Source organism: Dasypus novemcinctus, chromosome 17, assembly GCF_030445035.2.
Source record: "Dasypus novemcinctus isolate mDasNov1 chromosome 17, mDasNov1.1.hap2, whole genome shotgun sequence".
In the NCBI taxonomy this organism is placed as follows: Eukaryota; Metazoa; Chordata; class Mammalia; order Cingulata; family Dasypodidae; genus Dasypus; species Dasypus novemcinctus.
In genome coordinates, this window is record NC_080689.1 from 59,125,286 (window position 1) to 59,153,125 (window position 27,840).

General features: G+C 36.3%; 1 protein-coding gene across 3 annotated transcripts in view; it reads left to right on the forward strand.

Annotated features, from left to right (window-relative positions):
* Window positions 1-26,392, forward strand: part of GMCL1 (germ cell-less 1, spermatogenesis associated) — a 50,230-nt gene extending 23,838 nt beyond the window's left edge. For 2 of the 3 annotated variants that reach the window (XM_058278729.2, XM_058278731.2), the window contains 8 exons: window positions 243-327; window positions 2,300-2,390; window positions 3,317-3,454; window positions 7,427-7,496; window positions 13,111-13,186; window positions 16,873-17,018; window positions 17,697-17,784; window positions 25,011-26,392. In XM_058278729.2, the coding sequence (XP_058134712.1) occupies window positions 243-327; window positions 2,300-2,390; window positions 3,317-3,454; window positions 7,427-7,496; window positions 13,111-13,186; window positions 16,873-17,018; window positions 17,697-17,784; window positions 25,011-25,136 (820 nt within the window). In that variant the 3' untranslated portion in view covers window positions 25,137-26,392. Of the gene's footprint in view, window positions 1-242; window positions 328-2,299; window positions 2,391-3,316; window positions 3,455-7,426; window positions 7,497-13,110; window positions 13,187-16,872; window positions 17,019-17,696; window positions 17,785-20,850; window positions 20,973-25,010 lie in introns of all 3 variants that reach the window. The other variant, XM_058278730.2, reaches the window with a different exon arrangement.
* The last annotated feature ends 1,448 nt before the right edge of the window (window positions 26,393-27,840 follow it).

Consider the following 27,840-nt stretch of genomic DNA (forward strand, 5'->3'; position numbering starts at 1 on the left):
AAAAGAAGAATGAATGATTTTGAGAAGATTATATAGCAAAATAGGGCAAAATTGTTTCTTTGAAATGGAAGAAAAAGCAGGGTAAAAAATTAATGTTCCTTTTAAAAATATCCACTGTTGAAACAACTAATAGAAATAACCAGCAATACAAAGTAAAATTACTGTTTCATTCCTCCTCTTAATTATATTGTTTTATAATTCTTCTTATTTGTATTATGTTTTTTCTGTTTCATCTTTTCCAGTATAAATGTCATGAAACAACTCATCGGTTCATCAAACTTGTTTGTGATGCAAGTGGAAATGGATGTATACACAGCTCTTAAAAAGGTATTGACATAATATGTATGCAAGGACCTCTCAGCATTGTTTGTAATTGTAAAAACTGAAAACAGCTAGTATAATCAGTGACAAAGGAATGTTATAAATGTAAGAAAAGTAAAAGGAAATATGCCCAAATATTAAGAAGTCTTTATCTTTAGAATTTGGTATTATGAATGATTTTAATACTGTTCTTTATGTTTTTCTGTCCTATGAATCCAGTTTTTTCCAAGATTTTTTTTTTTTACCATAAACATGTTAATATGTTTTTTATGTAATCAGGCATGTTTTATGTAAAAAGTATTGTCTTATACAGTTTAAATGTTTCATTTGATTTTTCAGGGATGTTTTCAAAGTTAAGCTTTATTAGCATTAATGATTTTATGATGAAATTCTCATAAATACTTTTCCTAGAAAATGTTGACATTCTTCTTTAAAAGGCCTTTATTTGCACTTCAGGCATACATTTCACTTCCTTTAGAAAAGTTTTAACATTTTAAAGTTTCATTTTATTTTTACAACTTTCTGAAGAGACAAGTAGGCTTTTATTCCTTTTTGGTGGAGGATGAGTCTCAGAATTGTTGCAATTAGTATGTGGCAGACTTAAGGTAGAATCCAAGTCTTCTGAGTCTTTATCCATTGCTCTTCCCTATGCATAATTCTGCCTTCAGCCTTTTGTCCCCCGCATGGAGTATGCATTTAACAAAGTTGCAAAATTTTTAGTTTGTATCATTAGGATTGCTTGTTTTTATGGTAGAGACAAGATTCCAGTTCTGTTTTTCTTCAAGGAAATTTAATATCTTGGCTATCTAATTATTAAAGGAATGGTAAAGGGAAGTGGATGTGGCTCAAGTGATTGAGCTCCCACCTACTACATGGGAGGTCCCAGGTTCGGTTCCCAATGCCTCTTGGAGAAGACAAGCAGGCCAGGGAGCTGGCATGACAGGCTCGCACAGTGAGCTGAAGCAATAAGATGGCACAATAAGGAGATAACGAAGAAACACATTGAGAGACAACAAAGCAGGGAGTGAAGGTGGCTCAAGTGATTGAGCGCGTCTCTCCACATGGGAGGACCCATGATGGGTTCCCAGGTGCCTCCTAAATAGCAGACTAGAAGACACGGAGAGCACACAGCAGATGGACACAGGGAGCAGACAGCAATGGCAAACACCTTGGGGGTGGGGGGTAGATAATAAATAAAATCTTTAAAAAATAAATAAATAAAGGAATGGTAGAGAGCCCACTTCTGAAAATGGAAGCTTTCATTATTTCCTGCTATCACTGCTTTTTTTTTCAATTTTTGGTAACTGCTTTTATGCCAGCAGTGATAAATGGTCATATTTATATTGTACTTACAGTGTGCCAGGCACCATCCTAAGCATGTTACATTGTTAATTGATGTCCTGGGGGTAGACATCATACTCACTGTACAAATGGAGAAATTAAAGCCCAGAGAGATTAATTTGCTTGGCTGTTAAGTGGCAGGATCAGGATTTAAAAGCCCATGCTTTGAACTTCTCTGTATAGTATCTCAACAGCAATAAAACAAACTTATTTTTCTCATGTTACAAGTTTTTACTAACTTAAAATTTCACATAGTATGTAGTGAAATTGGGTTGTTAATTGATGAGAATAAAGCTAGTATAAAATTATTAATGTAATGTGTAAAATCTTCACCTTTTTAATACTATGATCTCTGGTGTATTTGAGATCATAAATACTTTTCAGACATTAGCTTATTCCTTAGCACAGAATCAGTCATGTTTTATGTAAGTTTTTATATTGGACTATGATTAACACCATGATCAATTTTAAATCTATAATCATGTCATATAATAGTTGCACTTTCTTCCAGTTTGCTTATACAATGGAAATTATTCTTTTTAGATACTATGTTTTATGTTAGGATGCAGTTTAAAAATGTAAAATCATAAATGATGAAGACTTGTAATTATTTTCTTATTTAATTATTTTAATCTAGTGGATGTTCCTTCAACTTGTGCCTTCTTGGAATGGATCTTTAAAACAGCTTTTGACTGAAACAGATGTGTGGTTTTCTAAGTGGAGAAAAGGTATGCCTGAATTTTTATTTAGAATTTTTTAAAATGAAATTTTTAAAACTCAGGCCCTGGATTTTTTTTAATAGACTTAGGAGAATTTTAGAACAGGAGAGAACCTTAGCAATTATCTTATTCAGCTCCTCATTAATACTGAGAAAATTGAGGCCTTGCCTATTAACTGAATTGTTACTCCTCGAACTGCCACCATACTCTGAACCCTAAACTATTGTTTTTTCCATTTTATCATCAACAGAGCTCGGTGGTTGCATTCTTTTGTTTGCCTACATTAAATTTTCTAACAATCTATACCTTACAGTCTAAACCCTGTCTATCAGGTAACAGTTATTAGCATACAAGCTTTAGTTTGTCACTAACTCCTTGAAAGTAGATGCAAATTTGATATGTATTGTGTCTTGCATGCGTTTTTTCAGGGAGGAGCGTTTCCATAACTTTCATCAGATTCCCATTAGAATTAATGTATTAACTAGTGTTTATCACATGTAACTAGAGCATAAGTTAAAAGAATACCAAGACATGTTCATCCTTATCTGGCAAAGACCCCAGAGTGAGGCATTTGGCTCTTAAGTTCCAATGGAGTGTTCAGTCCTTAGGGGAGGGACATTTAACCCTAACTAACATTCTCAAACCTTCCTTTCCCATCTTGCTTCACTGTAAGCTCCAAACCATAGAAATGTATAGAACTGAATCTCCAGCCCAAGGGTCCAGTGGGGCCAAAGTTCTTTTTTTTCCTTTTTTTCAAAATTTCTAAGATGCTGTCCACATACCCGAGGTTTAAAAAATCCTTGAAAATTTTGCAACTAATTTGTATTCTAGTAAACCTTCATGTGTGTGTGTTTATGTCCGTAAAAACATTTTGGCATAAGATAGATTAATGAATTTGAAAAAAATGACTTTTTAATTTAAACTATTTTCTATAGATTTTGAAGGTATGACCTTCCTTGAAACTGAGCAAGGAAAACCGTTTGTGTCAGTATTCAGACATTTAAGATTACAGTATATTATCAGCGATCTGGCATCTGCAAGAATTATTGAACAAGATTCTCTAGTACCTTCAGGTAAGAGAACATGAAGACATTATGATTTTAACTAATGTTTTTCTGATTATAACAGTAATCATATCATAGAAAAGAATAATAAGGAAAATAGAAATTATCTTTAATTCTAAAAAAGGTATACATTTTAATACCAAAGTGGAATTATACTATATAGATGATTTTTTGTGCTTGTATTATATATTGTGGGTATTTTCTCCTATCATTGAATATTCTTCTGAATATTTAAATGGTGAGATAATATTCTTTAATGTGACTGTTCTTTTAATTGATTAACTGTTGTAATATTTTGGACCAGATTTTAAAAATTACTTTTGAAGCCTCCTATACATAGTACATAGCTTGACAAGAAGTAGGTACTCATCAGATGTTTGTGTGAACTGAAATTGTTTTCTAAAAGATATTAACTATATATAGCCTAATAATACATTTACGTTGCCAGGTAAGTTTTGCTTCTAGCCTCTAAAATAAGAACTTTAAAGGGGTAGGGGAAAGTAAACAAATACGTGTACATTCTTTACAGTTTACCAGATAACGTGCCAAATTATGTACGTGACATCTAAATTTTTTGGAATTTATTGAGGCAAATGTCCCGTTTTTATAGATGAAGTTAAATATAACTTGCTCTGGGTTATACAGCTAATGAGAAGCAGAGCTCAAATGCAAACCCAAGTCTTTCTTATTGCTAAAGCCCATTTTGTTTTTATTACATCTTACTGATTATTTCAAAGAATTTATTAATTTCTTCAAGTTTGTATACCCAGTTTAGAAACATGAATAATTTTGAATTTCCAATCTTGAAAATACTTAATTCCCTCCCCACCCCACCCCCTGAGATGGCTCCCTCCTCTGTCTGCTCATTGTCTGCTCACTGTGTCTGCTTGCTCCTTTAGGAAGCACTGGGAACCGAGTCTGGGACCTCCCGTGTGGGAGGTGGGCACCCAACGGCTTGAGCTACATATGTTGTTCCCCCCCCCCCGCGAAAATGCTTAATTTTTTGACTTTTGATAACAAGATATTAAATGGGTATATTGTCCCTTATTTTGCTTTATGGCCAAGAAAATGGGTTTTCTTATAACATATCAGGAATTACTGCTATGTTTACAGTAAGGAAATCTTATGCTTATATTTTTTGTAAGTTGAAGTGAGATAATTGCTAAAACACTTCGAGTTTTTTAAAAATAAGTCACTTAAAATGAAGAGGTTTATAAGTTCAAGTAATTTTATTCAGAAAATACCTGTGAATCTATTCACAATACAGTCTTTTGGAGCTAAATTTTTAGGCAATTAAACGTGAATATGTTTGAGTCAAACTTCTCAATAACTTTCATTAATACTTCATACCTGGATATTTTGTACAATATACTTTTATTTTGAATTTTTTTTTTATTTCGAAGATTTTTTTGTCCTTCATCTTCCTGATCTACGTCTGACTTACATTTTTCATCTAACAATTCAACTTGTAGGCTTAGTTACTATAAGCCTTCTGATTGTAAATGGATTTTTTAAATGTGCGTTTTTCTAAAGATACATTTTTCCTTTCACTTAAACAATAAAATACTTGACAAGTTAGGAAAGCAACTTTTTGTTTTCTTTTAAAAGTTTGTAGATCTAAGATACTAGATATTCAAATGGTATGGTTTTGGAGACCCTGTTCCCCGTATAGACAGGGGAAATAACCTATATACAATTCTTCTGACTTATCTCAGTTACTCTAACAAAAAAAGTCAGTGTTTTCTAACAGTATTTTATACAGGATTTGGAAAATACTGTTTGCATTCAAAACTCTTGGAAGAGTAAATGTGCAGCTGCTTATCCTTCATGGCACTGTCAAATACCACTTTGAAGTGTCCATTCTGAGTCTTTATTTTGGACTTTGTTCTGATATAGTTTTTTAAAAGTGCCTTACTTTGTTTTCATTGGGTGAAAGTTTCTTGAAGGCACCTTTTCAGACTCTTTCCACAGAATGCTAGCTCTTTGCCAAAAAGGATTCAGACAAACTGCTTAGTGTGTCTGCTTTTTTGGAGATAGGACTGCACACAAACATATTAAAAGCTCTGTATAAAGGAACCTGTTCCACTTATTTTCACCCCAGGTTTTCCAAACTTATTTTACCAGGGATCCTTTTACTTTCCCTTTTAACAACTGTCAATGTTGCATTTGAGCTAGTACTCCAATGATTATTCTTAGGACAGTGTTTTTAAGGCATAGGTCCTAGAATCTTTGTGCTCAAAGTTGAGATTTTTATCTCATTTTGCACTCTTTTGGATTAAGAGGGAAAAAATATGTACTCACATTTTTAAAAATTTATTAAAATGCTTTTTGTTGTAAAGGAGATTATGCAAAGGTTGTTGAAACTAGTAACTCTTAAATTTTAAAACATTTCCATAGATATCTTACATGATATTTGAGAATATATATATATACATGCAACCCCTTCATTCCAATTTTATAAATGAATCATGTAAAGAAAGCTATATCCTGTTCCTAGATCAATGAATTTCTAACTGTTGTCATAACCCATTAGTAAATTGAGAAATGATTTTAATGCGTAGGCATCAGCTTTTTTATAAAAAGTAAAATACACTAGAACAGAATTTTTAAAAAACACAAGGTATCATAAGTAAGATACACAATGAGTGTATATATACTGAGTCATTTGGTACAATTTGCTACTAGTCTTCACCTACTGAAGACAAATTGTCTGTGGCCTAAAACATTTAGCAATTATTTCTTATAATAGCAAGAATATTATTTTGGAGAACTCTGTCAGAACATTCAAAAGTACATTTATAGGGAAGCAGCTGTGGCTCAATCAGTTGGGCTCCTGTCTACAATATGGGAGGCCTTGGGTTCTCGTCCTGGGCCTCCTTCTGAAGGCAAGCTGGCCACATGCCACAGAGAGCTGACGCAGCAAGACACAAGAAAGGGAGACAAGCAGACACGGGGAAAAGGGTGCAGCAAATGGACACAGAGAACAGACAGCAAAAAACAAGCCGCAAGTTGGGGGAAATAAATAAATAAATAGATCTTTTTTTAAAAAACCACATTTATAGAGAGTTATGACACCAAAAAAAAAAAATCAATAGCAGTCATCTCAATACTTTACTAAGTAAAGAGTTATGAAGTAAAAATCCAGATTTTAATAGCAGTTTTTCTCCTTTTTCAGATAGGGAAAGGTTGATAAGAGCCTCTGAGAAATCTTAATTTAAAAAATTAAAAGCTACCCTTTCTGGTTAAGAATAAGCAAGAGTTGAAAAGTAAATATGGTGGTAAGCCCACTCTTGACTTCCACTAATTGGGGGAAATAGTCCATTCCACTTTTAAAAAAAAAAACAGCTATATTTTTACCTAAAAATAATTAAAATCTTGTCTTATACAGACTTATTTTGTGGAAAAAATGGTATATTATTGTAGGGATAATGTATAATTTTTATTCCATTTAGAATAATTTAAATTAAAATTTTTATTTTTTAATAATGGTTGTCTCAATCTATGTCAAAATATTTGTTGAGTGTGCTGTACATCTCCTGATTTAGAGATGGTTCATTTCCCCCTAAATTAATTGTTAATTTTAATAATTTAATAAAGGGACAATCCGTTATTCAATTTTCTGATAAAGCTTTTTTTAAAACTGAAAGTATTATTGCTTTAGGTTTGGTTCTCACAAATGGAAATTAATCTGAGCTGTGGAAAGGAAACTATGAGATGCAAGAATATACTTTCAACTAAAGATTTGCATTCCTACTTAAATGTATGTAGTCTAAGTAAAGTCCTGCCTAAGATGAAGCAAGATCACTTTTACCACTTAAATTAGGCCATGCTATTACAGCATATTTGTAAAATATATCTGCTTTATTTATGGCTACTTTTAAATTTGTATTTAGAAATAGTAGCAATTTTATTAACTTCTTAAAGTACTTAAATCCTTTATGTTCTTTCTTATTTCTTATTTATTTTATTTTTAAATTTTAGAATGGCTATCTTCTGTGTATAAACAGCAGTGGCTTGCTATGCTCCGGGCAGAACAAGACAGTGAGGTGGGGTAAGTATTTTAGATCGTGTTGGTTTAAAAAAAAACAATTTATGAATTCTGAATGCATTCATGATGAAAAATAAGTCATACAGAACACTCAAGAGCTATTGGAATAGAGAAAATTACATTTTTATAATATTACCAGTAATATATTACATCTTATATTTTTATAATATTAATCTTATATTTTCCTTCTAGTTAATTAGATAATATAATGTAATGTTTGCGTTGTCATTTGCTACATTAGTCAGATTGAATAATTCATATGTTCTTATCACCTAGTGGTGGTTTTTTTAAAGATTTATTTCTCACCCCCCACCCCCAACCCCCACCCCCAGTAGTCTGCTCTCTGTGTTCATTCGCTGTGCATTCTTCTACTCTTGAGGTGGCACCAGGAACCAATCCTGGATCTTCCGGAGTAGGAGAGGTGGTCACTCTCTTGTGCCACCTCAGCTCCCTGGTCTGATGTTTCTTTTATTGCCTTTCCTCTGTGTCTCTTTTTGTTGCATCATCTTGCTGTGCCAGCTTGCCTTCACCAGGAGGCCCTGGGAATCTAACCGTGGACCTCCCATATGGTAGGCGGGAGCCCATTTGCTTGAGCCATATCCACTTCCCTCACCTGGTGTTATTTGACATTATTACACAAAGAAAACTAGCTTCACTTATAAATTAATATTTAAAAATCATGCTTGTGAAAGCAACATTCCAAGTAACATTTCAGTAGGTTGAAAGAAAATCATAAAATAAATTTTGAGGATCTTTTAAGTCTAAAATGAATTAAAATCATCTGGTTACAGATGCCTTCTCCAAAAGCATATGAACCCAATCTAAGTATTTATGTACTTTCTTTGTTATAAGAGAAAATTCTTTTCTTTCAATGAATCATGCTTTTCAGTTCACAGAAGTACTCCCACATTTATTATTTGATCCTTGTAATAGTTCCTTGAAATAGGGTAAAGGGACAAAACCATTTGTCAGTACTTGGAAGAGGCCCCTGATCTCCTTTAACTCATATTTATACACCAAAGTACTTCCTAAAATAATGGCCTGATTATAAGTTTATATCCAGACAATGAGTTTATGAAAGTGTTATGTAATTCATGACAACGCTTATGAAATTATCATTCTCCAGGGCTCTTATTTACAACTTTATTTATAATTTATATCCCATCTTTTTCCAAAAAGTATTCATAGCATACTTATCTAGCACAAATACAATATGATTGTTAAAATAGGAAATAATAAAACAAAAACATGGGAGATTAATGGAATTCAGGTTGTAAGGATTTTGTAATATATGAAGTGTTTCATAAATCATCCCATACTTATTTTGTATGTTCAGTTTTTTATGTTGATTGTTTTGTACTTTCTAAGATTTTTCTTACCTGTAGAGGTCAATATCCTTACTGAGATGTAGAGTCTCATCTTAGAGTCTGAGCTAGACTAAGTATCTGGTTTTCTTATGCTCAGAAGTATATGATTATAATGTTGCTCATGAAATACTCTGTTCCACAGATCCTGAGCATCTGCTTACTGCTGCATGCTACCAAAATGAGGAAAAGTCTATTTCCTGGATCCTAGGTCATAATCTAGGAAAGTCTCTTCTTCTATACTGTCATCCACGTTGCCAACAGGGTTATCTTTGAATACAAATATAATTGTGTTACTCCCCTGCTTCTATATGTCCAGTAATATTTGATGATAGTTAATAAATTATTGTTACTTTTTTAGGTGTTTTGTGGTAACATTTTTTTAAGTCCTTATCTTTAAGAAATGTTACTATAAGTAAGTTTAAGGTTCTGATGTCTGGGATTAGCCTCAAAATAATCAGCAGGGGAAGGATGTGAGGAACAGTGGGTGGAAATAAAACTACAACAAGATAATTGAAATGAGATGGTAAGAGAATTTGGCTCATTGTACTATTTTCCCTTCTTTTATATGTTTGAAAATTTTCATAAAATGTTTAAAAATATCAGAACAGATGTCTGAGAACTCTTACCTACAGGAAAAGCTAAAACTTGTATTAGCATGGGCTTTGAGGCCCTTTAACAGTCTATCCCCAAATGCCTTTAGACTCATCTTTTGTCATGCTCATCTTAGGCTCCAGCTGCACTAAATTTTTAGAATATTTGCTATTTTATGCTCTAGTCCCTTTTTCCTTTTAACTTTTTATTTTGAAATAATTTCAGACTTAAAGACAGACACAGAAACAATACAAACTTCGTGCAGAGAACCCCAACTTACCCCCCCCAGATACCCAAGTCCACCAATTTTAACTTTTTGCCATAATTGCCATATTAACTGTTCCTCCCTCCCTTCCATCTATCCATCCCTCTTTTTCTGAACATTTGAGAATAGGTTGTACTTTATGCTCCTTGAATACTTAATACTTCCATGTACATTTCCTAAGAACAAGGATATTCACTTATGAAACCACCTTAAGTGCAGTTATCAAGTTTAAGAAATTTAATATTGATATAAACTTACAATCTATATTCCAATTTTTTCATATGTCCCAATAATGTCTTTTTGAGCCTTCTCTGTTAGATCCTGTCTAGGCTTTCCTGTATTCCATTTAATTGTCATTGTCTCTTTAGTGGCACATTCTTTCTTAATTGTGAAAATATAGGGAAGTGGATTTGGCTCAACTGATAGAGTGTCTGCCTACCACATGGGAGGTCCAGGGTTCAAAGCAGGGCCTCCTGACCTGTGTGGTGAAGCTGGCCATGCGCAGTGCTGATGTGCACAAGGAGTGCCAAGCCACACAGGGGTGTCCCCCACACATAGGGGAGCCCCATGCATAAGGAGTGCGTCCTGTAAGGAGAGCCACTCCTCGCTACAAAAGTGCAGCCTGCCCAGGTGTGGTGCCGCACACACAGAGAGCTGACCCAACAAATGATGCAAGAAAACAAGACACAGGTTCACGGTGCTGCTGACAAGAATGCAAGCCGACACTGAAGAACACACACAGCGAATGGATACAGAAAGCAGGGAACAGGATGGGGGAAGGGAAGAGAAATAAATTTTTTAAAAATCTTTAAAAAATTATGAAAATATATATACAACACAACCCAAAGCATTTCATTTAGTGGCATTAATCATGTTCACACTGAATGCTGCAGCACCCATTCATTACTAGAACTCTCTCACCACCCCGAAATAGATATCCTACAGCTATTATGTATTAACTCTCCATTCCCCCTGCTTCCTGCCCCGGTACTCTACTTTCTGTCTCTCTGAGTTTGCATATTCTATGGTATTTTTTTAATGTAGTTACCATGGGGCTTATATTTAACATCCTCAATCTAAAAACAGTCTTATTTGGTTTGAAACCAACTTAACTTCAATAGCATACACAAATTATGTTCCTGTATCCTTCTATTCCTCCACCTTTATGTAGTTCTTGTCATAAATTACATGTTTATATATTATGAGTACAAAACCATTTATTCATCACTACATTTTATGCATTTGTCTTTTAGATCTTGTCAGAAGTAAAAAGTGGCATTATAAACTAAAAATGGAATAGACTGGCATTTATATTGATCCATGTCATTTCTATCTACCAGAGATCTCTTTCTTCATGCAACTTCAGTCTATTATATAGTGTCCTTTCCTTTGAACATACACAACTCCCTTTAGCATTTCTTGTAAGGTCTGTTCTGGTGGTGATGACCTCCCTCAGCTTTTGTTTATCTGAGAATGTCTTTCATCTCTCCATCATTTTTGAAAGATAGTTTTGCTGGATACAGAACTCTTGGTTGGCAGTGTTTTGCTTTCAGCACTTTAGATAATGGCACCCCCCTTCTTTCTTGCCTCCATAGTTTCCAGTGAGAAATCGACACTTAATCTTGTTGAGGCTCCCTTATGTGTGACATACTGCTTCTCTCCTGTGGTTTTCAGAATTCTCATTTGACAGTTTGATTATAAGTCACAGTATGTTTCTCTTTGGGTTTATCCTGTTTGAAGTTCATTGAGCACTTGAATGTGTATATTTATGTCTTTTAACCATTATTCTAATATTCTTTCTGCCCCTTTTTTGGGACTCCCACAATGCATATATGGATATGCTCGCTGGTATCCCACCGGTTCCTCAAGGTTTGTTCACTACTCTTCATTCTTTTTTCTTTATACTCCTCGGACTGAATATTTCAATTGTCTTATCTTTTAAGTTTACTCATTCAGTCCCCTCTGGGGAATTTTTTAATTTCTGATACTGTTGTCTTCAGCTCTATTTGGTTCCTTTTCATACTTCTAGCTTTTATTAATATTCTCTGTGTTCATCTTTCATTTTCCTGATATCCTTTAGCTCTTATCTGTGTTTAGCTCTTGTCTGTGTTGACTGTCTTTGTGTGAGTCTTCGATTCATCCAGATTCAGCCCTTCAGGCCACTACCAGACAGATGGCACAGACATACATGCCCCCAGTATGTACACAAGAGTTACTTTGCTCCCTTCAAAACCGGGACCAGTAACCCACAATGGGAGCCCATAAGGGGATGGAGAAGGGGCCATAGAGGAGCAGCCAACCAGGGCACTGGGAGCTCCTTTAATTGTTTTCCAGAGCTTGAGAAAGATGTTTCTGCAAGTTCTTGCTGGTTGTTCAAGGGTTTTGTGAGGGGACAGAGCCCTGGTTATCCCAGTCCAACATCTTGATGGAGGCAGTGCTACTCCAGTCTCTTTTTACCTCCTGTTCCTTCTGCCTAGAATACCCTTCTCCCTGCTTAGAATTTACCTCTCCATTTCCACCCAACAAACCCCCACTCATGCACTTCCTCTGTGGCGCCCCCCACCCCAACTCCAGGCAATAAATCTGTGCCTTCTTGCTCTTAATATCATAACCCTCTCCGCATTATTACATTAATAATGTCTAATTCTTTACTAGACCTTGTTCTTGGAAGTCAAGGACATGTTTTGTTTTGTTTTTTAGTTTTATTTTATTTGTTTCATTATGTTCCCTGTGCCTATCTCCATGCACTTAATAAATACTATAGATGAACAACTACATGAATGAATGTATTATATTACTTTCTGTCATTTAGAATTTATAAGTTGGTAGTAATGTCATTTCATTATTATAGCTTGAGATAATAGTGTTTCTCTTAGTTGACTAAGGTTTTTTTAAAATAACCAAGCAAGTAAAAGTAATTGATTTTAAAAAGCCTACAGCTGTTTTCTATTAAATAATGATACATTTCATATATAACTACCTGAAAAATGGTTTGCATGTAAAACAGTAATATCAAATGGTAAGTAATGCCAAGTCATATCAAATAGAAATAATAGATTTTAATTTGTTTTCCTTAGTAGGTAGATTTTAAGTGTTTTATTTCTTGGTAAGCAGCGTTTCTCGTCGATTTTTATTTTCTCTTGTTTGATTGAGCCCTGCTAAAAAGTAATCTAGAATTTAGGGCAATAAGTGAAACACAGAATATTTAAATATTTTTAATTCAGCAAAGGCAATAAACTAGATATAATCAATACACACTTAACTTTTATCTACACAACAGAAATTTATTTTTAAATATAGTAGCAAGTTTTCTGTTCTTTTTAACTCACAGTTCCCTTTTCAATTATTGATTATCTGTTTTCCATGAGATTTCATGTTCTATGTATATTTTTAGGCCTCAAGAAATCAATAAAGAAGAACTAGAAGGAAATAGTATGAGGTGTGGTAGAAAGCTTGCCAAAGATGGTGAAGTAAGTATAGGTTATGACTCAGTATTTTCATACAAATTGTTGTATTATCAGTGCATAACGCACGTTCAGTAACAATCATGATAGCTGTCACCCCCAGAAGAGCTGGTTGGCATGGTTTATATACCATGATCCTCCTGTGCAAGGAGTTAACAGCCACCACCCTTTCTGCCCTGTGGTGTTTGATTATTTGGCCTTGCATGAGATTCTTGGACAATTTGGATCCAAATAAGAGATAGAGGAGAGAATCCCTTAGAGATCCAGAAATTACGGCAAAGAAGTTATATGGGAGCTGGTATGAGTCTTAAAAGTGATACTTTCTATTCTAAAATTATATTAAATCAAAAGCCTTCTCACCTTTAGTTGCTACCCACAGTAAGAACTGTGATTTTATTTTCACCCAATATAAATGTGTGTAAGTGAAACAAAGGTGTTATGAGACAGCACTTAATTTCTGCTGTCTCCAAAGATCTATTTTCTATTTAATTTTTTAAAAAGCTGATTGTAACCCATTAAACTGACTTTACAACCAAATAATGGTACATGACTACATGTTCAGCCTAATGTAGATAACTGTTTGGTTATTTTTCCCCTAAATTTTCCCCTTATTTTTAATTCTTAAAAATTATTTTATGTTGGTGTTCATAATTGTGATAAATGTTCAGAGTATAAAAGAGGACTAGGTATCTTCTTTATTCCTTATTTCTACTTATCAGTCTTAGTTGTTTTAGTATCTCAGTTCCTTGAACATTCCTCCCCTCCCCCCAACTTCCAGTGATCTTATTCTCCACCCTACCTCAGAAGACACCCATTCCCATGGGTATAACCTCAGTTTTTGCATTATTCATTACTACATGCCCTTCAAAAATCTCTATTTCAAGCATCCCATTCTCAGACTCCACCTGCTACTACCTTTCCAGCTCTCATCCTCTAGTAACTGGACTCCCAACGATTTTTTAACCCTCTTGGAACATAAAATACATTGTTCTTGCTGCCTTTTTCTTGACTGTCATCCCTCTCACCACCCCATCTCTACTTTATTTGGTTTAGATTATTATGTTCCATCTTAAAATTGGTTCTTTGCTTATACCTTTAACTTCCCTTTTCCCTCTTTTACTCTGCCAGACACACCTTGCTAAACATCAGCTCATGTTTAATCCCCAGCTTTCCCTATGCTCTATGGCTGCATCCAAACAGGTGGATCTAACTAAAGGAAAAACCATACCCCAGTGGATTTCACTTGAATGTTGTACTGTAAACTTCAAGCAGGTCTTTAGTCCTACGTGGTGATCCTCCATTTCCCTAATGAACCTGTCCTCTCATTGTATGAGGGAACTCTCAACCTTTCTCTCTTCAAAGGGCCACTCTTATCTGCTGGTGTTGCTTCTTACTTCTTTGGAAAATAAAAACAATAGGAAGAGAATCTGCACATCTGCCTACTAACAGTTCTACCCATCTACCTGCATGAGTATCCATGAACAATAAGTTTCCTCCTGTTAGAGTGGAGGAACTGTCTGCCTCTATCCTACTCTACCCGCTCCTCTTTTATTGGATCCTATTCCTTCTTACCTAATTGGAAGCTTTACTCCTACAGTTATCACCTCCCTCTCCTACATAATTAGTTTTTTCCTTCTATTGGATCAGTCTCATATATATATATATATAAAAAACATGCTGCAGCATCACCTGTCTTAAACTTTACCTGGACCCTACATCCCCCTCTAGTTCTCTGTACCCCTTTAGAACAAAACTCATGGAAAGAAGTTGTATTTGTTGTCTCTAATTCATCTTTTCTGCTGCTCTTTGAGTCTACTCCAATTCATTTACACAAGTTGCACCAAAACTGCCATCGTCCATATCATCTGTGATTCCAGATTCCCAAATCAACTAGTTGGTTTTCCATTTAGATCTTCCTAGAGCTGTAGGCAACATTGGCATATTTGTTCACTTGCTCCTCGAGAGATTTCCTCCACTTGATTTCTAGGAGAGCATACTCTGCTGGTTTTCATCCTATCTCATTTGGTGCGACTGGGGGTTCTGTGCTACCCATGCTCACTTCTAAGTGATCTTATCTAGTCTCATGACATACTTTCTGTATACTAATGACTCCCAAGATTTATCTCTCTACTCCCAACTTCTCTTCTGAACTTTAAATAGCCAGCTGCTTATTTGGCATCTTTACTTGGACATCTAATAAGTATCTCAAATTTGATGGTCCCAAGCTGAACTCTTGATATTCATCCCCAAACCACCTCCTCCTCAGTATTCTCCAATCATTATTGACCCTTCTGTTCACTCACTGTAGGCTCCAAACTTTGGATTCATTTTGGACTCTTCTTTTTTCACACCAATCCTAGTATTCATAAGGAATTCCTTGATCCTCTGTCTTTGAATATGTTGAAATACATTTCTTAACATGTGTCTACCACTTCCACCTGAAGTCATCCAGGCCACCATTATCTCTTGCCTGGGCTGTTGCAGCTTCCTGACTGCTCTCCCTGTTTTTGCTCTTGCTTCTCTACATTCTTGTTATCATACAACAGCCAAAGTTATTCTTTGAAAATGCAAATGAGATCAAGTCATTTCACTCCCTAAAGCATTCCATTAGCTTCCCACCATATGGAATGGAATCCAGACTCCTTAACGATGGATTTCTAGCCCTATATTATCTGGCCCTGAACTGCCTCTTTGAACTCATCTCCACCTTTTGTCCCTCTCAGTCACTGACCCAGTCACATGGCCCTTTTTGCTGTTCCTCACATATACCAAGCATGTTTTCACCTTGGGAGCTTTGTATTTGCTGTTCTATCTGTCTAAGACATTCTTTCCCAAAGAGCTACCTGGTCTACTCTCTCAGTTCCCTTGCATCTCTTCCTCACATAGCATCTTCTTAGAGAGAGAGGCCTTCCCTGGCTACCTCTAAACCAGCAGGCTCCTCAACTGCAGTCCCCACTGCTGCCCTGTCACTCTATCCTGGCATTCTATTCTAACCCGCCCCACCCCATCTCATAGTGTTCATTTCCTCTTCTACCACACAGACATATACACATGCTGGAATATAAGCTCTATGAGGGCAGAAACTTTATTTTGTTTACTATTAATGTCTCTCTAATGCCTAAAGCAGTGCTGTTGCATAAGGTGTGCTCAGTAAATATCAGTTAAATATTAAATTAATGTAGTCATTTGAGCATCAACCAAACACTTCCTAATTTGACTTCACTACACCATACCACCTTACCTAATATTAGAATAAATAAACTTGTGAACCTTTTGATGATATTTTTATTTAAAACAGCCCAGTTGTGTGTCTGTTGGTTAGTAACTTTAAGATATTTTAGATTATTTTTAAAGCAAGATGAATTTTAATGGGTTCTTATTACCCCCATCTAGACTGCTGGTCCCCTAAGCTTAGGTGTATTATTCATGATAGAATGACAATGTGGGGAGACAATGAAATAGATCATGAAGAGGTGATACTGGGACAGTAGCTTAAATAATGATCATAAAGTCTGCATTTCTAGCTTTGATATATAATTCTGTGTGGTAAGCCCAAAGGAAATGCACTGTCAAAAAGTAAGGACCTGTGACAAATATTTGGAATGAGAGAAAAAGCAGACATTTAAAACTTTTTATTTTTGACTTACTAATATGATAAACTGAAATAAGTCTTTCTCTTTTGTGTTTATCAGTACTGCTGGCGGTGGACAGGTTTTAACTTCGGCTTTGACCTACTTGTAACTTATACCAATCGATACATCATTTTCAAACGCAATACACTGAATCAGCCATGTAGCGGATCTGTCAGTTTACAGCCTCGAAGGAGCATAGCTTTTAGGTAGGATGAGGTTTTCCTACCCCACTCCTTACTCCAGACGAAAAAATTTAAAGTAAAGTAGAACTTAAAAACTTACACCAACACTAGTAAAACTTTGGTAAGATACAATATATGTGAAAGTGCTTGGAAATAGTATGGCTCTACTCATAATGGAATCTATTAATAATCAAAGTCATAAGATCTAGTATGTCTAGAAGAAAGAATAGACTGGAATATGAATGATACAGGATTGATACTGGGCATAACACTGTCATCTGTCTGCTCTTCCTAGCAAATAAAAGGTACAAATGGCCAAGTATTTTTCTAAGAAACATGCCTGGTATTATTCTTAGCTCTACAGGATTTGATGTGTCCAATTTTGCCTGCTAGTTGGACTGGCATTCTTTTTCTGGAGAGATTGCTTTACAAGCTGATAAATGGAAAATAGCTTAATGAGCAGATTATTTAAAAATCATATATTTATAAATTATTTTTATATCTCAGGATTGTATATTGGAATGGAATCAATTTACAGTTTGGAAAGATATTTTTTAAAGTCTCTTTTCCACTAAAAGACTTATAAAGAATCTGGGAGAGAAAAGTAAATAAAGTGAGAAAAGGCTTATTTAAAATTAACCTGTGGTTTAAAAAATCATAAGTTTATTTTTTTATTTGGGTGATTTTTTTTTTTAATCCTAGATTACGTTTGGCCTCTTTTGATAGTAGTGGGAAACTAATATGTAGTAGAACAACTGGATATCAAATACTTACACTTGAGAAGGATCAGGTACGTTTGCTTACTTTTCTGTTAATTGTTCCATTGCAGTATATATCTTTTGAATCCTCTTGAAAATCCTTACTTAGATTTAAAATTAATATTGTAATTTAATTTAAAGATTGGTTTGAAGGCTTTTTAAAGGTAAAGATTAAAGTACCATATTCACTTCTACATAAATTACACCTTCCCATGAGAAACTGTCTAGGACAAAAAGAACAAAGAAAACACAGTTTGATTTGAGGAGCAAGAAGAGGCTTTTAATGGGGAAATAATTATTCTGGGAATCATTTTCCAAAAGAGTTATGAATCTTTGTTTTACCCATTGTTTACATAAAGTATATTTATTTATTTATACATTTACAGTAGACAATCCAGTATATCTCCATAGCTCCTGAAAATTCTCTTAAGAACCTTATACTCTAGCACAATAGGTTTGTTAAGACAGACATCTGTAATATTTCTAAATTATCTCGAATACCCCATTTGTCTCTTCATACATCACATGCATGTCTGATGAGAAGGTAAATCATTTTTAAAACATAAAATAAAAGCTGTGAAAATACTGAGGAAGTTAATTTCTCTTGAAATCAATCCCCATTCCAATGGGTATATTGTTTTAGTAAAGGGTTCAGAGCCTATAATTCATATAAATTAGAAGATAAGTTTTTCTTGGAGACTAAATACCATAGAATATCAGAATTTAACATTATGAGAAACTTTAGAAGTGATACGCTTTAACCTCTCACACCCTGTATGAAAATTCCTTTTATAGCATTCTTACAGAGTATCCTCCAACCACTATTGGAACTCTGTAGTGACTGAGAAGTGACTAACTCACATGATAGGCTGTGTGCCAGAATATCTTTGTCAAGGCCGATATGTCATGAGAAAGTTTCAGTCTGTCTCCATTGGTCCCTCTTGTGCCCTCTGGAGCTGCATGGACAATGACTATCGTCATATTCTACCTGGAACTTCATATAAAACTATTTTCATGGCTCAAAGCAGCCAGGGAGTTAAAAAAGGAGCAGGCCAAGATTTTTGTGTATTTGTATTTCACATGGTCATTGATTGGCTCGTTCAGCAAACATTTGCAGCCCTGCAGTGTGCCAGATTCTATGCGAGCGGTGGAGGAATTAGTTATATTATGTAACCCAGTATAAATACCATGGTAGAGGTGAGCTCAAAGTAGTGCGTGACAGGGAGGAAGCAGTCTAACCCTCACTGTGGGAAAGAGGAGGGCTGCATGGTTATTGGGGGAGGAGAAGAAGGAAAGATAGTTAAGGGAAAAGGTCTTCTAGAAAAGTTGAAAAGTGGGTGGGACCTGAACCAACCCTCAGAGGATGGAGGTAAAGGAGCACATGAGTTATTCAAGAACCTGAAAGGAGTTTGGAAGAGTTCATTATAACTAGAACTTAGTTCAAGATGCTAGAGATTGGGAAACGGACTTTGGCCCAGTGGTTAGGGCGTCCGTCTACCACATGGGAGGCCCGCGGTTCAAGCCCCGGGCCTCCTTGACCCGTGTGGAGCTGGCCCATGCGCAGTGCTGATGCGTGCAAGGAGTGCCGCGCCACGCAGGGTGTCCCCCGCGTAGGGGAGCCCCACGCGCAAGGAGTGCACCCATAAGGAGAGCCGCCCAGCGCGAAGGAGGGAGCAGCCTGCCGAGGAATGGCGCCGCCCACACTTCCCGTGCCGCTGACAACAACAGAAGTGGACAAAGAAACAAGAAACAAGACGCAGCAAAAAGACACAGAAAACAGACAACCGGGGGAGGGGAGGGGAATTAAATAAATAAAAATAAATCTTTAAAAAAAAAAAAAAAAGATGCTAGAGATTAACACTGGAGATTAAACATATAGATGAGGGCATGCTAGATTGTGGATGGAGTTTGGCCTTTATCCTGAGAGCTGTAGAGAGCTCAGAAGGATTTTAATTGGAGTGGTGACATGTATGTGTTTTACATAGGTTATAGATGGTTATTATAGAAAAAATAGAAAATTCAGGTAGGTGGAAAGAACCATCGTCCATATTCCCATTCAGAGATGACACACTTTCTTATTATCTTTATGTTTTTCTCCAAAATTGGATCTGTTAACCACTGTTTTGTAACCTTTTAAAAAATTTGTTGTGCATAGCTTGTCAACTAAGTATGTATCCACAACATTATTTTTAAGTGCATCATGTTCCTTGGTTTGAATATACCATAATTTAAGTAATTTCCCTTTATTGAATAATTGTTTCCTATTTTAAAAGAAATGTACATAGATCTTTATATATTGTTCTGGTGTTTTAAAGATAAATTGCAAAAAGTAGAATCTTGTCAAATGGTGTTTACATTGTCTAGTGGCCAAATCACCATCCAAAAATACTGTCCAATTTACATTCCCCCACAATAGTATACTCAACAAAGGGTATTTCCATTCTTTCTCATTTTTGCCCCAATGTATTAAGTAGAAACAAATTTGTTTTTGTTTTTTAAAATTTATTTTACTTATTTCTTTCCCCTTCCCCCGTTGTCTACTCTCCATTCGCTTTGTGTTCTTCTGCATCCATTTCCATTATCAGGTGGCACCAGGAAACCATGTCTCTTTTTTGTTTCATCATCTTGCTGCCTCAGCTCTCTGTGTGTGCGGCGCCACTCCTGGCGCTTTTTTCGTGCGGGGCAGCTCTCCTTTTGGGGCACACTCCTAGCATGTGGGGCTCTCCTACACAAGGGGCACCCCTGCGTGGCATGGCACTCCTTGTGTGTGGCAGCACTGCACGTGGGCCAGCTCACCACACAGGCCAGGAGGCCCTGGGTATCAAACCCTAGACCTCCTATATGATAAGCAGATGCTCTCTCAGTTGAGCCACATCCACTTCCCAAAAATGTCTTTAATTAATAATTTCACCACAAGGGCTCAAGCAACAGAGACCTAATTTAAAAAACAGAAACAAAACAAATGACACTATAGCTGAAGACACAGCACTATACAGAAGAATAGACCATCTAAGGAAAAAATAGACAACCCAGGAGAGGCTGGTCAGCCCAGATCAGGGCTCTTGGCTGGAGACATAGTTTGAGTATTTTTCTTGCAGGTACTTCTTAAAGGCTGTGGGGTTTTTCCAGAGCTTGGCAGCATGTGTATTCAAGGACTATTAGTGTTCGCTTCTCCTGGTAGGCTCTGAATGGAGAAGAGGATGGCCCTGACATCAAACAGGTCAGACTACTTGTCCTTCAGGAGGTCCAGGTAGATGGACAATTGGGTCTCCACGTTGGGATGGTAGCAGGGCATAAGGAACTTGACTGGGTATGTTATAAGACTAGGCAGGGAGAATTTATACCTCAGGTCTTCATCTATTATGCTCTCTGCTTCATAGATGGTCTCCACCCATTTGAAAAGATTGTTTCAAGAAAGGCAGGAATTGCTTTGTCACCAGACATCATGAGGTTCAACTCTTGTTGTAGCCTCTTGTCCACAGAGCCCTGAGCAACACCACCCACTAGCTAGAATAAGAAGGAAAGAATAAGTAGCTGAGAGTTAAAATTTGAGTTGCTTTATATCTAAGTGAAGATTTCTGGTTTGTAATTGGATTGTGGGTCCTAGAAATATAGATCTGTTAAACAGAATGTGGGGAAGGAATAAAGGTATGGTAGATAATAAGAAGTAGCATGAGCCTTAGAGAAATGAGTTGGTATTAATACATGAAGATGGAGAAATAATAGTCTGAAAGTAGAAATGGGGAGCTACGAGGAGGATGCCACTCTGTCTGAAACTGATATGAGGGCTCTGTAGCTTCAACTCCATACTGGAGCAAGGGAAATGGAAATTTGCTATAAAGATGATTCAGAGCTGACACAACAAGATGACGCAGCAAAAACAAACACAGATTCCTGTGCCGCTAACAACAACAGAAGTGGACAAAGAAGAACACGCAGCAAATAGACACAGAGAACAGACAACTGGGGTGGGGGAGAAGGGGAGAGAAATAAAAATAAATAAATCTTTAAAAAAAAAAAAGATGATTCAGTGCAAATGTAGATGTAAATTGAGCCCTCAAGTGCATTTAAAGGTTTGATGAAACTAGAGTTAGCTCTATCTAGTTTGGAGATGGGGTTGGTGAGAATTAATGCAATTTAATATTCAGGAATTGATGTCCACATGGCTGCTTTCATCTCCCAGAGTTGGCCCTTTGACCTCCCCTGCCCCCTAAACTTATCTACACTCAAATAAGAGAATGGTTCTTACTCATCTTCAGAGATTTGTTTTATCATGATACAGAGTCTTGATTTTTGTCATCAGATATACATATTGTCAAAGGATTTGTCTCCACCAAATTTTAGTAATCATGCTGTCATCCAAGTTGACAAAAACTGACTAGGCCAGAGTAACGCAAGTGTCTAAAAGACCAGCTATGCTTCGACATATTTTCTCCGTCGTAACATTTAGTATCCTCAGCCTAGGTGATCACTTAGCCTGGTCAAATTGTCTTATCCACGGACTTTAAACAAAACACTACTTTCTCTGATTGGGAGTATACAGATTTTGTGTGTATATGTGTGTTTGGGTCACATTTGTATTCCCTATCTTTATCCAAATTCATCTTGCTACTCTTCCAAATCAGAAGCTGTGTCCAGTTGAACCTACCTCAGTCACTCAAGTATTGTAGTTTTAGTCCCACTCCATTCGTTCATGTCTCGGTAAAAAATCAAAAACTCTAAACAGATTTTAATAATATATTCTCCAAAATATACAAAATAAAATGAAACTAATGCATATTCTTGCAGAAACTATATATAAGTATTCAAAAAGTAGAAATTTTAATTTCAGTGCTGCTGCTTTTACTCTGAGGGTTTCTTCGATTCACTGAATAGCTGATAAAAAGGGTATGTGAGGGTATACCTAATGGTGATCTGTAGCAGGAGTGATGGTTACATTTGTGGTTCTCAGGTGCAATATCAAGTGCTTTCTCTGTGTGAGTTCAAGGCAGTCTCATGTATTGATATTACTGAAACTGAAATTGTTCTATATGATAATGCATTTTACAATCCAAGAGACAAATAACATCTTTTCATAGGGACAGTGGGAAATTTTAGACAAGTTGGAACCAGTGCTTGTCCGTGGTAATAATGCCTCCCCCACTTTGATCCCAATTATTTGCTATCCTAAGAGCCAGCAGAAGTTGAAACCAAGTCAGAAGTGTGTTTATTTCTGAAGGTTATGTCTGTGCATAAAATATGTAGGTGGTTAATAAGAATTTTTCCATAATGAAAATAACTAGTATTATTGAGTACTTAATATATGGCTGGCACTGTGCTAAGCTCTTTATGTGCATTGTGTCATTTAATCCTATGACATGGGTACTCTTTGTTTTGTTTGAGGTACCGAGGCTGGGAAGGAACCTGGGACCTCGTATGTGGGAAGCTGGTGTTCAACCACAGAGCCACATCCGCTCCCACTCTTTTTTTTTTTTTTTTTTTTAAGATTTACTGTTCATTTATTTCTCTCCCCTTTCCCTCCCCCTCCACCCCAGTTGTTTGTTCTCTATGTCCACTCACCATGTGCTCCTCTGCGTCTGCTTGTATTCTTGTCAGCGGCACTGGGAATCTGTGTCTCCTTTCGCATCATCTTGCTGTGTCAGCTCTCTGCGTGCAGTGCCACTCCTGGGCAGGCTGCACTTTTTTTGCACTGGGCTGCTCTCCTTATGGGGCGCACTGCCTGCATGTGGGGCTCCCGTACGCGGGGAACACCCCTGCATGGCATGGCACTCCCTGCACCCATCAGCACTGTGCATGGGCCAGCCCATCACATGGGTCAGGAGGCCCTGGGTTTGAACCCTGGACCTCCCATGTGGTAGGCGGACTCTCCATCCATTGAGCCAAATCTGCTTCCCCCACTCTTTTTTTATATATAAAATTTTATTGAAGTATATCTTTCATACATGAACATACATAATACTGTATAGTAAAAGTTGTGAACTTATAAAACAAACATGCATATCATCATACAGGGCTCCCATACATTGCCCCACCACCAACAACTTGCATTGTTGTGAAATATTTGTTACAAAACTATGAAAGAACATTGTCAAAATGTTATTACTGGCAGCGGACTTGGCCCAGTGGTTAGGGTGTCCGTCTACCACATGGGAGGTCCAGGGTTCAAACCCTGGGCCTCCTTGACCTGTGTGGAGCTGGCCCATGCGCAGTGCTGATGCATGCAAGGAGTGCCCTGCCACGCAGGGGTGTCCCCCGCATAGGGGAGCCCCACGTGCAAGGAGTGTGCCCCATAAGGAGAGCCGCCCAGCGTGAAAGTGCAGCCTGCCCAAGAATGGTGCCACACAGACGGAGCGCTGACACAACAAGATGACACAACAAAAAGAAACACAGATTCCCATGCTGCTGACAACAACAGAGCAGATGAAGACGCAGCAAATAGACACAGAGAACAGACAACTGGGGTGGGGGGGAAGGGGAGAAAAATAAATAAATAAATCTTTTAAAAAAAAAAATTACTAACTATAGCCAATATCTTAAATTTGGTGTATTTCCCCCCAACTCACCCCATTATTGACAGCCTATATTAGTATTACATATATGTCATCGTTCATGAGAGAATGTTCACATATTTGTCCTCTTAACCACACTCCATCTTCCACCACTTATTCCCTATGTTGTTATACAGCCCCGTGCTTAGTGCAGTCCATTCAAACTGTAGATTCAGTGGCTCTTCTTTTCATTGCAGAGTTGTGCTGTATTCACCTGAGTCGATTTTAGAACATTTTCATTACTCCATAAGGAAAAATCCCATACCCCCATTGTTATCCCTTAGAATTGATATATCTTCTTTGCCCTTGCTGCAAAAATATTACAGTATTATTGTTAACTGTTGTCCATAAGTTACCATGTAATTTTCCTGTGTATCACCATATTCTTAACACTTTGTAAAAGAACATTCTTATATTTATGTTATTAACTGCAATCTTCATCCACTACTGAAATCACTACGTATGATGTGGGGTGCTATTACTAATCCCATTTTACAGTGAAGAAGCTGCAGTTTACAAGGTTAGTACTTGTCCAAAGTCATACAGCTAATGAATGGGAGTTTTAAGATTTGAGCTATGGCTCTCAGACTTCAGAACAAGCTCTTAACCACCATCACCTTCTGTTCACTCAATTCAACAGCTTGATTTTTTATTTTTAAAATAACACTGTCTAGTTCTCTTGATAGTAACGCTACAAATTTACTTTATAGGAGCAAGTGGTGATGAACTTGGACAGCAGGCTTCTGATCTTCCCTTTATATATCTGTTGCAACTTCCTGTATATATCATCAGAGAAGAGAACTGAAAACTGTCAGCAAGAAAATCCAGAAAACTAAGGATCTCATCAGTTGGACACAGTAGCACTTTGAAAACTTTTGGGGCCAGCTTTAAATGGCCCTAGATAATCACATCTAAGGTGACTAAAATGACAAAAGCCTTATGAACTACAGCAGATAATGCAGAAGACTATTATTATCCTCATTATATTTCTATGCATATATGAAAAAAACATTATAAAGCCAAGAAAATATCTGTCAAACCATTTATGTTATAAAGATGTCAACCCAAGCTTTTGATTTAGCATCAAGAGAAAATTGCTGTATGTAAATTCCACATTTCTCTGCAACCAAATACAAGTTTAATTTTTAGCTTAAACTTTGACCATATCTTATATTAGTTAGAACCTCAGTTATCCATCTGCAAATTTATTTTTATTTTACTAAAAGAATGCTAATGGAATAATAATTTGAATGGCCAACTCTACCTGCTCTTTCACTTGGTACATTTAAAAGCTATCCTTTCATTTTTTTTCAGTTGCTCATTATGATTCCTCCTAATCTAATACCCTTCTAATCAATACTTGTTTTCATTGGTTAAAAATTTCTCATGGTATTAGAAACTAAACTGAGGACCTTTTGTTTTAACTTAGACATTTTCATACTATTTTATTTTGCCTTTTCTTTAGCTTTCCTAGGATTTAACAAGAAAAAAAATCAACTTCAGACCTTCCAATGAACTTTAATGGGGAAAAATCAGTTTGATTTTAAGGGGTTCTTCTTTTGCCTTACCTGATCTTTCCTTTGGCATTCTGTACAACTTTATTATTAGGTTGTGAATTATTTATGTACCAGATATTACACTTTAAGCATTTTCATATTCTCTAATCTTTATAATTATTTGTGTCCAAATTTTAGTTGGGAATCCTATTTTCTACTTAAGCTCAGGACTTTATAACCTCTGAATTGAGTGCCTTTGAGTTCACAGGCTAGTTAATAGAAATTTCATAGTAAGTGTAAATAAGGTTGGAGGATCTAATACAGAAGCTGATGTAATGTAAAGCATTAATGTAAAAATATCTTATTTTTGCTAAAAGTGAGATGTACACTTGTCATGATTTATATATGTTGGCTTCTTGTGTTTACTACTATTTTGAAAACAGCCATGCTTATTTTCTTTCCAGTCAGACTAAGTACTTTTTGTGGTTAATGTATATTTTAATATGTTAAAAAGGGGAGTCATTTTTATGTATATGTACAAATAATACCCATGTGGAAAAAAAATAAATGAGCTCTTATATAAAATGGACAAAAAAGTCTCAGAGGCATAAATACATTAAATGTTTCACTTAGTTGAAACCATAATTTTTTTTCTTTCTAGTTAGTTTTTTTTTTCCAATTAGGTTTAACTTTTTTTTTTTAAATAAAGGAGGTACCAGGGACTGAACCCAGGACATACATCATACATGGGAAGCAGGTGCTACATCTGCTCCCCAAAGAGAGTTGGTTTTTTCATTTGTTTGATTTTAGGAGATACCTGGAATTAAATCCAGGACCTTGTACATGGGAAGCAGGTACTCAGCCACTTGAGCTACATCCACTTCCCTAACTCTTGGAATTTATTGATAGTTTTTCTCCCCTAGTAGTAAGACCACAGGTTCATAAATTACGTTTTCAAAAGTCATTCTCTTGGTTTAACTTAAAGGAGCCTTTTCAATGCCTCCCCTTCTTCCACCCCTTAGAACTACAGTTCAAATGGCTTAGCTTAAAGGAGACTTTTAAATACCTCCCCCATCTCCACCCCTTAGAACTAGTTAAAATGTTTCTAATACAATGGTTTGGCTTTACAAGAGGCTACATATGGACCAAATCATTTGACTACTTAAAAAGAGGCATATTTTTTTTTTCTTTTTAAACATATTTACAGTTCTCTCCCCAACCAGAGCGTGTTTTATTCTTTTCAAGGTCCACAGTACAGAGATGCAGTGAGAAAAAAGCCTCAAATAACAGCAATCACTGTTAACTAGTGTCAGGCTTTTAATTATTAAGGGGGAAATTACTGACACAACAGTATGCATCCATGTGAGTGATAAAGTAAGATACTTTTGAATTCAAAGACTGGTGATTTTATATGAAATAGGGCTAGCAAAGGTTAAAATTTAACCAAGGCTAGAGATGGTATATTTCCCTGCAGAGAATCACAGATGGTAATGTAGCTTCTTATATAAGATACATGCATACTTTAAATTTGTTGTGTGCCTTTACTAAAAGATTACATTCTCTTTGCAGAGGTAACTTTTACTTACAAGCAAGTATGAGGACAAGTTATAGCCTCTCCCCACCTCACTCAAATTACACTAAGAATTTAGTAAAGTTTAATGTAATTTAGAATGAGGGAACCTCAAACCATGTATTGGAAGCAGGATTTGCTTCTAGGTACAGTTCTGAAGATACTGTAAAACCTACATCCTGAGAGCAGCTAGATCAGCAGATAAGGAGGGCTGGCCGAACCCAATTCCTAGCCCATGTTTTAAAGGGGGATGAGCCTTTTAGAGAGACATCATTAATTTCTGTAACCAGTACCACTGGGATCTCACCAGAATCATTAGAAGGTCTCAAGTTTTGCTTCTAGAAAAGACAATGACAACAGAGTTAGGCTTAGATGTATGGAGGCTGCAAGGTTTGCTGCTAGCTTTAGCAACTGAAGGAGATAAAGTGCATTGTGGGACATCCTTTCCCTTAGAGCATTTCTCATATTTTACAT